At 49.6% G+C, this 10,000-nt stretch overlaps 1 protein-coding gene across 1 annotated transcript in view; it reads right to left on the bottom strand.

Moving 5' to 3' along the window:
• The window catches only part of LOC124021740 (somatostatin receptor type 5), a 12,181-nt gene extending 2,472 nt beyond the window's left edge, over nt 1–9,709 (bottom strand). Inside the window, exons 1-5 of the mRNA XM_046336871.1 lie at nt 9,334–9,709; nt 8,294–8,680; nt 7,052–7,241; nt 5,728–5,810; nt 5,311–5,460 (exon numbers count right to left, since the gene is read on the bottom strand). Coding sequence (XP_046192827.1) covers nt 5,311–5,460; nt 5,728–5,810; nt 7,052–7,241; nt 8,294–8,680; nt 9,334–9,702 — 1,179 coding nt within the window. The 5' untranslated portion in view covers nt 9,703–9,709. The remainder of the gene's footprint in view (nt 1–5,310; nt 5,461–5,727; nt 5,811–7,051; nt 7,242–8,293; nt 8,681–9,333) is intronic.
• Nucleotides 9,710–10,000: the final 291 nt, after the last annotated feature.

A 10,000-nucleotide genomic window follows, 5' to 3' on the forward strand; every position in this document is an offset into this window, starting at 1 on the left:
TCTCTCTCTCTCTCCATCCCTCTCTCCATCCCTCTCTCTCTCACTCCATCCCTCTCTCTCCATCCCTCTTTCTCCATCCCTCTCTCTCCATCCCTCTCTCTCCATCCCTCTCTCTCCATCCCTCTTTCTCCATCCCTCTCTCTCCATCCCTCTCTCTCCATCCCTCTTTCTCCATCCCTATCTCTCTCATCCCTCTCTCCATCCCTCTTTCTCCATCCCTCTCTCTCATCCTTCTCTCTCATCCCTCTCTCCATCCTCTCTCCATCCCTCTCTCTCCATCCCTCATCTCTCTCCATCCCTCTCTCTCCATCCCTCTCTCCATCCCCTCTCCATCCCTCTCTCTCTCCATCCCTCTCTCCATCCCTTTCTCTCTCCATCCCTCTCTCCATCCCTTTCTCTCTCCATCCCTCTCTCTCTCCATCCCTCTCTCTCTCCATCCCTCTCTCTATCCATCCCTCTCTCTCCATCCCTCTCTCTCTCCATCCCTCTCTCTCTCCATCCCTCTCTCTCTCCATCCCTTTCTCTCTCCATTCCTCTCTCTCTCCATCCCTCTCTCTCTCCATCCCTCTCTCTCTCCATCCCTCTTTCTCCATCCCTCCCTCTCTCCATCCCTCTCTCTCCATCCCTCTCTCTCCATCCCTCTCTCTCTCCATCCCTCTCTCTCCATCCCTCCCTCTCTCCATCCCTCTCTCTCCATCCCTCTCTCTCCATCCCTCTCTCTCCATCCCTCCCTCTCTCCATCCCTCTCTCTCCATCCCTCTCTCTCCATCCCTTTCTCTCTCCATCCCTCTCTCTCTCCATCCCTCTCTCTCCATCCCTCTCTCCATCCCTCCTCTCTCCATCCCTCTCTCTCCATCCCTCCCTCTCTCCATCCCTCTCTCTCCATCCCTCTCTCTCTCCATCCCTCTCTCTCCATCCCTCTCTCCATCCCTCTCTCTCTCCATCCCTCTCTCTCCATCCCTTTCTCTCTCCATCCCTCTCTCTCCATCCCTCTCTCTCCATCCCTCTCTCTCCATCCCTCTCCATCCCTCTCTCCATCCCTCTCTCTCCATCTCTCTCCATCCCTTTCTCTCTCCACCCCTCTGTCTCCATCCCCCTCTCTCCATCCCTCTCTCTCCATCCCTCTCTCTCCATCCCTCTCTCTCCATCCCTCTCTCTCCATCCCTCTCTCTCCATCCCTCTCTCTCATCCCTCTCTCCATCCCTCTCTCTCCATCCCTCTCTCTCATCCTTCTCTCTCATCCCTCTCTCCATCCCTCTCTCCATCCCTCTCTCTCTCTCTCCATCCCCCTCTCTCTCATCCCTCTCTCCATCCCTCTCTCTCCATCCCTCTCTCTCCATCCCTCTTTCTCCATCCCTCTCTCTCCATCCCTCTCTCTCTCATCCCTCTCTCCATCCCTCTCTCCATCCCTCTCTCTCTCCATCCCTCTCTCCATCCCTCTCTCTCTCTCTCTCCATCCCTCTCTCCATCCCTCTCTCTCCATCCCTCTCTCTCTATCCCTCTCTCTCTCTCCATCCTCTCTCTCTCTCTCCATCCCTCTCTCTCTCATCCCTCTCTCCATCCCTCTCTCTCTCTCTCTCTCCATCCCTCTCTCTCTCTCTCCATCCCTCTCTCTCTCATCCCTCTCTCCATCCCTCTCTCCATCCCTCTCTCTCTCTCTCCATCCCCCTCTCTCTCATCCCTCTCTCCATCCCTCTCTCTCCATCCCTCTCTCTCATCCTTCTCTCTCATCCCTCTCTCCATCCCTCTCTCCATCCCTCTCTCTCTCTCTCCATCCCCCTCTCTCTCATCCCTCTCTCCATCCCTCTCTCTCCATCCCTCTCTCTCCATCCCTCTTTCTCCATCCCTCTCTCTCCATCCCTCTCTCTCTCATCCCTCTCTCCATCCCTCTCTCTCTCTCTCCATCCCTCTCTCTCTCTCCATCCCTCTCTCCATCCCTCTCTCTCTCTCCATCCCTCTCTCCATCCCTCTCTCTCCATCCCTCTCTCTCTCTCTCCATCCCTCTCTCTCTCTCCATCCCTCTCTCTCTCTCTCCATCCCTCTCTCTCTCTCTCCATCCCTCTCTCTCTCACCATCCCTCTCTCTCCATCCCTCTCCTCTCTCTCCATCCCTCTCTCTCTCTCTCTCTCCATCCCTCTCTCTCCATCTCTCTCTCTCTCTCCATCCCTCTCTCCATCCCTCTCTCTCTCTCTCCATCCCTCTCTCCATCCCTCTCCCTCTCCATCCTCTCTCTCCATCCCTCTCTCCATCCTCTCTCCATCTCTCTCCATCCTCTCCATCTCTCTCCATCCTCTCTCCATCCTCTCTCTCCATCCTCTCTCCATCTCCATCCCATCTCTCTCCATCCCTCTTTCTCCATCCCTCTCTCTCTCTCCATCCCTCTCTCCATCCCTCTCTCTCCATCCCTCTCTCTCCATCCCTCTTTCTCCATCCCTCTCTCTCCATCCCTCTCTCTCCATCCCTCTCTCTCCATCCCTCTTTCTCCATCCCTCTCTCTCTCATCCCTCTCTCCATCCCTCTCTCTCATCCTTCTCTCTCATCCCTCTCTACATCCCTCTCTCCATCCCTCTCTCCATCCCTCTCTCTCCATCCCTCTCTCTCCATCCCTCTCTCCATCCCTCTCTCTCCATCCCTCTCTCTCCATCCCTCTCTCTCCATCCCTCTCTCCATCCCTCTCTCTCCATCCCTCTCTCTCCATCCCTCTCTCTCCATCCCTCTCTCTCCATCCCTCTCTCCATCCCTCTCTCTCCATCCCTCTGTAATTTATGAAAAAAAAAATCTTTATTGGCATTAAATAGACATTGCTACAAACTGGTGATAACAATACACTAAACATATATACACTCCTACTGAGACCACAGTAATAAACATACAGTGCCTTGCGAAAGTATTCGGCCCCCTTGAACTTTGCAACCTTTTGCCACATTTCACATTTTTTTGTGAAGAATCAACAACAAGTGGGACACAATCATGAACTGGAGCGACATTTATTGGATATTTCAAACTTTTTAACAAATCAAAAACTGAAAAATTGGGCGTGCAAAATTATTCAGCCCCTTTACTTTCAGTGCAGCAAACTCTCTCCAGAAGTTCAGTGAGGATCTCTGAATGATCCAATGTTGACCTAAATGACTAATGATGATAAATACAATCCACCTGTGTGTAATCAAGTCTCCGTATAAATGCACCTGCACTGTGATAGTCTCAGAGGTCCGTTAAAAGTGCAGAGAGCATCATGAAGAACAAGGAACACACCAGGCAGGTCCGAGTAACTGTTGTGAAGATGTTTAAAGCCGGATTTCGATACAAAAATATTTCCCAAGCTTTAAACATCCCAAGGAGCACTGTGCAAGCGATAATATTGAAATGGAAGGAGTATCAGACCACTGCAAATCTACCAAGACCTGGCCGTCCCTCTAAACTTTCAGCTCATACAAGGAGAAGACTGATCAGAGATGCAGCCAAGAGGCCCATGATTACTCTGGATGAACTGCAGAGATCTACAGCTGAGGTGGGACACTCTGTCCATAGGACAACAATCAGTCGTATATTGCACAAATCTGCCCTTTATGGAAGAGTGGCAAGAAGAAAGCCATTTTTTAAAGTTATCCATAAAAAGTGTTGTTTAAAGTTTGCCACAAGCCTCCTGGGAGACACACCAAACATGTGGAAGAAGGTGCTCTGGTCAGATGAAACCAAAATTGAACTTTTTGGCAACAATGCAAAACGTTATGTTTGGCGTAAAAGCAACACAGCTCATCACCCTGAACACACCATCCCCACTGTCAAACATGGTGGTGGCAGCATCATGGTTTGGGCCTGCTTTTCTTCAGCAGGGACAGGGAAGATGGTTAAAATTGATGGGAAGATGGAGTCTGCAAAAGACCTGAGACTGGGACGGAGATTTGTCTTCCAACAAGACAATGATCCAAAACATAAAGCAAAATCTACAATGGAATGGTTCAAAAATAAACATATCCAGGTGTTAGAATGGCCAAGTCAAAGTCCAGACCTGAATCCAATCGAGAATCTGTGGAAAGAACTGAAAACTGCTGTTCACAAATGCTCTCCATCCAACCTCACTGAGCTCGAGCTGTTTTGCAAGGAGGAATGGGAAAAAAAATTCAGTCTCTCGATGTGCAAAACTGATAGAGACATACCCCAAGCGACTTACAGCTGTAATCGCAGCAAAAGGTGGCGCTACAAAGTATTAACTTAAGGGGGCTGAATAATTTTGCACGCCCAATTTTTCAGTTTTTGATTTGTTAAAAAAGTTTGTCGTTATAAATAAATGCCTGAAATGTGGCAAAAGGTCGCAAAGTTCAAGGGGGCCGAATACTTCGCAAGGCACTGCAAGGCACTGTATATACACTCCTACTGAGACCACAGTAATAAAAAAATATATACACTCCTACTGAGACCACAGTAATAAAAATATATACACTCCTACTGAGACCACAGTAATAAAAATATATACACTCCTACTGAGACCACAGTAATAAAAATATATACACTCCTACTGAGACAACAGTAATAAAAATATATACACTCCTACTGAGACCACAATAATAAAATATATACACTCCTACTGAGACCACAATAATAAAAATATATACACTCCTACTGAGACCACAGTAATAAAAATATATACACTCCTACTGAGACCACAGTAATAAAAATATATACACTCCTACTGAGACCACAGTAATAAAAATATATACACTCCTACTGAGACCACAGCACCAGTAATACCCGCTCCCTATACCACACACTGATTGGTCCTCCTCCCCTCCCTATACCACACACTGATTGGTCCTCCTCCCCTCCCTATACCATTTACATTTACATTTAAGTCATTTAGCAGACGCTCTTATCCAGAGCGACTTACACCACACACTGATTGGTCCACCTCCCCTCCCTATACCACACACTGATTGGTCCTCCTTCCCTCCCTATACCACACACTGATTGGTCCTCCTCCCCTCCCTATACCACACACTGATTGGTCCTCCTCCCCTCCCTATACTATACACTGATTGGTCCTCCTTCCTTCCCTCCCTATACTATACACTGATTGGTCCTCCTCCCCTCCCTATACTATACACTGATTGGTCCTCCTTCCCTCCCTATACTATACACTGATTGGTCCTCCTCCCCTCCCTATACTATACACTGATTGGTCCTCCTTCCCTCCCTATACTATACACTGATTGGTCCTCCTCCCCTCCACTCCAAACTGGCTGCTGTGTGCCGTGTGTCCCTAACATCTGTAATATGGTTTACACCCACAGGGCTCCACTCCCTCCTCACCTGGCTATTCTGTGGTGTGTGTCCGTTGTGTCCATCGTGGTTCCTAGGCGACAGGAAGGAGTCGTCTCTCGTCGTCTCTCTAGTTTTCTCCATCCTCGGGGCGCTGAGGTCACCATCCTCCACGCCGTTGGCCTTCCGCACGCACAGAACCTTCCGGAAGAAATCAAGCACATGCGACCGGGAAGACGATGCACTGTGGTGAGCACTGAGGAAACCTGGTATTTTATATAAATACAGAACATGTACTAAAAAATGTCTATTCTATGAAATAACAAATTGTTCTGTGAAGGGGATGGTGCTGCTGGCCATGAAGCACCTCCAGGTCCCCAGGTCTTCCTCGCAAAAGAGCTTTCAAGCCTCAAGTATCTTTTCCTGTTTATATAAAGGTTAAAATAAGGTTGAATAAATAAATATCACCTTTCTGAAGCTCTGTCTGAAGTTGTCTGACAGGAAGCCATAGAGCAGAGGGTTGGCACAGGAGTTAACATAGGACAGGATGACTGGGGAGTAGAGACAAAACTAATGGTCAATGTCTGTCTCACACTTTTATCCTCTCTCTCTCTCTCTCTCTCTCTCTCTCTCTCTCTCTCTCTCTCTCTCTCTCTCTCTCTTTCTCCCACCTCTTTCTCTCGCTCTCTTTCTCTCTCTCCCACTCTCTCTCTCTCTCTCTCTCTCTCTCTCTCTCTCTCTCTCTCTCTCTCTCTCTCTCTCTCTCTCTCTCTCTCCCACCTCTTTCTCTCGCTCTCCTTCTCTCTCTCCCACCTCTCTCTCTCTCTCCCACCTCTCTCTCTCTCTCTCTCTCTCTCTCTCTCTCTCTCTCTCTCTCTCTCTCTCTCTCTCCCCCACTTTCTCTCTTCTCTCTCTCTCCCACCTCGCTCTCTCTCTCCCACCTCTCTCTCTCTCTCTCTCTCTCTCTCTCTCTCTCTCTCTCTCTCTCTCTCTCTCTCTCTCTCACTCTCTCTCTCTCTCTCCCACCTCTTTCTCTCTCTCCCTCTCTCTCTCTCTCTCTCCCACCTCTTTCTCTCGCTCTCCTCTCTCTCTCTCCCCCTCTCTCTCTCTCTCCCACCTCTCTCTCTCTCTCTCTCCCATCCCTCTTTCCCCTTTCCTCCCCCTCTCCTCCCCTTCTTTTCACTCTCCTCCCCCTCTTTCGCCATCTCCTCCCCCTCTCCTCCCCTTCTTTTCACTCTCCTCCCCCTCTTTCCCCATCTCCTCCCCCTCTCCTCCCCTTCTTTTCACTCTCCTCCCCTTTTTCGCCATCTCCTCCCCCTCTCCTCCCCTTCTTTTCACTCTCCTCCCCCCTCTTTCGCCATCTCCTCCCCCCTCCTCCTCCCCTTCTTTTCACTCTCCTCCCCCTCTTTCCCCATCTCCTCCCCCTCTCCTCCCCTTCTTTTCACTCTCCTCCCCTTCTTTTCACTCTCCTCCCCCCTCTCCTCCCCTTATTTTCACTCTCCTCCCCTTCTTTTCACTCTCCTCCCCTTCTTTTCACTCTCCTCCCCTCTTTCCCTTCTGTTTCCCCTCTCATCCCCATTCCCTCCCCCTCTTTCCCCTCTCCTCCCCCTCTCCTCCCCCTCTTTCCCATCTCCTCCCCCTCTTTTCCCCTCTCCTCCTCTCTCCAACCCTCTCCCCCCTTAGGGTAAGAGTGAGTGTAGCTTATTCCCCATAGGGCTCTGGTAAACAGTAGTACACTACACAGGGATTAGGGTGCTATTTGGGATGCAGCCTAAAAGGTTTCTTCTGGTACCAGAGAAGAAGTAGACGCCGGCGGTCATGGAGGACTCTGGGATGATGATGATGAGGTTGATGATGTTGATGATGAAGAAGGGGAGCCAGCAGAGGACGAAGACCACCACGATGATCACCACCATACGGGTCACCTTGCGCTCTGACCGCCGGCGCTTGGTGAAGCCCGCCCGCACACCTGAAGACTTCACCTGGAGGGGGAACAAAATGGTGTTGGTTAGAGAAGGGAACGTTGCAGCAGAATCTCTCTTACATACAAATAGGTCAATATAAAACACACACAGAAAAGAATGGTTGGAATGATAAAACAGAACTAAATAATATTCCGGAATGCTTTTTCACACACCTTGAAGATAATGACCAGAAAACCAGCCAGGTCACCTGGGACACAAGTCAGTATTAGTCCATCCTGGTCTGGGGTGGGGAGGTGGTGTGGAAACAGACCACTAGGGGCACCAGTGAGTGCATTCAAGTAGGTTGGGGTTTTGATGGGGTGTTGTAGATGGGTGAAAGCATCTGCCTCTGGTGCAAAGGTTGTATGTTCAAATCCAGCAATATAAGGTTGTATGTTCAAACCCAGCAATATAAGGTTGTATGTTCAAACCCAGCAATATAAGGTTGTTTGTTTTAATCTTTGTTTTAAGCCCAACCCTAACCTTAACCATTCAGAGTTAATACCCTAACCTTAACCATTCAGAGTTAATACCCTAACCTTAACCATTCAGAGTTAATACCCTAACCTTAACCATTCAGAGTTAATACCCTAACCTTAACCATTCAGAGTTAATACCCTAACCTTAACCATTCAGAGTTAATATCTAACCTTAACCATTCAGAGTTATTATCTAACCTTAACCATTCAGAGTTATTATCTAACCTTAACCATTCAGAGTTAATATCTAACCTTAACCATTCAGAGTTAATATCTAACCTTAAGATTTCATAGTTAATGCCTAAATGTAACCTTAAACACTTCGAAATTTGACGTTTGAGAAACATGGATAAACGTCTAATTCTGAGGTGAGACTGTGAGAGCTTGTTGCACAAAACAACAACACAGAGAAGCATTTAATGACCAAATGAATGACAGAAACATCCTCTGTCAGAGTTCAAACCGACGAACCAAACATGTCTAAAAATGCAGTCTTGACCACAACGAGCAACCAAAACAATGGTACTGTAGCTAACACAGAAACACAGAAGAAAACCAGAATGATTTTGACCTATGACCCCGCCCCCCCACCTTAACCACGATGAGCAGGTAGCAGAGACAGATGACCAGGAGTGGTCCGAAAAACCCCAGCGTAGCCGTGTACAGGATAAACACGGTGGACCAGACATCCTGCGGCTCCGGCCAGCTAATGTTACACGAGTTGAACGTGTCCTGAACGCCAGAGAACACGACCACGGGCAGGACGACCACCAACGACAACGCCCACACCGCGGCGCTCACCACCTTCGCCACTCGCGGTCGCCGCCATGTTGTAGACCGTATGGGGTGGACCACGGCCAGGTAGCGGTCGATAGACATCACGGTCAGGCAGAAGATGGAGGTGAACTGGCTCATGGAGTCAGCGGTCATCAGCACGCGACACAGGAAGGAGCCGAACGGCCAGTAGGAGAGAACGTTCTGGAAGGAGGTGGAGGAAGAGGAGGAGGAGGAAGAAAAATATATTACTTTATTGTAAGTTGTCTTCTGCTTTATTCAAACCCCTCAGAAAGACAAACAGACACAGAGGTTGGCGCAGAGGGCCGTTTACAGCTTAAGTGCCTTGCTGAAGGGCACAACGGCCAGAGATGAGATGGCATCTTGGACACTGATGCCAGATACCTTTCAGTTACCCTTACTCCAGACCAGATGTTGCCTTGTCGGAGCTAGGATTCAAACCGAAAACCCTCTGGTTGCTGGCCCACTCCTCTAACCTCTAGGCTGCCTGGGTGGTGAGGAAGGGAAATCCCAGGGTGTACAGTGTGTCTCTAACCTCTGACCTCTGACCTCTATGCTACCTGGGTGGTGAGGAAGGGAAATCCCAGGGTGTACAGTGTGTCTCTAACCTCTGACCTCTGACCTCTATGCTACCTGGGTGGTGAGGAAGGGAGTCCCAGGGTGTACAGTTCATCTCTAAACTCTGACCTCTAGGCTACCTGGGTGCTGAGGAAGGGAGTCCCAGGGTATACAGTTCATCTCTGACCTCTAAACTCTGACCTCTATGCTACCTGGGTGGTGAGGAAGGGAAGTCCCAGGATGTAGAGTTCATCTCTAAACTCTGACCTCTAGGCTACCTGGGTGGTGAGGAAGGGAAGTCCCAGGATGTAGAGTTCGTCTGCGACTGCCAGGTTCAGGATATAGATGTTGGTGACGGTCTTCATCTTGGCGTAGCGTAGCACCACGTAGATGGCCAGGGTGTTACCGATCAGGCCGACCACGAACACACTCAGGGAGATGACCGCAGTCATCAGGGTACTGCTGCCCTGGAACGGGACGCTCTGACTGGACACGTTGGAGGAGGAACTGGGGAACAAGGATGGGGAGGGGAAGGACGGGGTTGCAGGACCAGAATCAGGGTAGGAGTAGTGATACCCCAGGTTGGGAGTGGAGGTGTTGGGGTCACCAGAGAGCAGTGTCCAGCCTGTCCTGTCCAGAGGCTCCATTGTGGATGTAGGGTGTGTAGGGGAGGGAGGGAGGGAGGGAGGGAGGGAGGGAGGGAGGGAGGGGGAGGGAGGGAGGGAGGAGACCTTCAGACCTGCATCAGAAGAGACAGAAAAGTAAAAGAGGTGTTTGAGTCTCTGTGATAAAAGGAATGCAACTCTGTCTACTGTAAAACTCCAGTAAAAATGTATGATTCTGTGTGTGTGTGTGTGTGTGTGTGTGTGTGTGTGTGTGTGTGTGTGTGTGTGTGTGTGTGTGTGTGTGTGTGTGTGTGTGTGTGTGTGTGTGTGTGTGTGTGTG

The sequence above is a fragment of the Oncorhynchus gorbuscha genome, unplaced genomic scaffold, assembly GCF_021184085.1.
Source record: "Oncorhynchus gorbuscha isolate QuinsamMale2020 ecotype Even-year unplaced genomic scaffold, OgorEven_v1.0 Un_scaffold_1191, whole genome shotgun sequence".
Taxonomy (NCBI): Eukaryota; Metazoa; Chordata; class Actinopteri; order Salmoniformes; family Salmonidae; genus Oncorhynchus; species Oncorhynchus gorbuscha.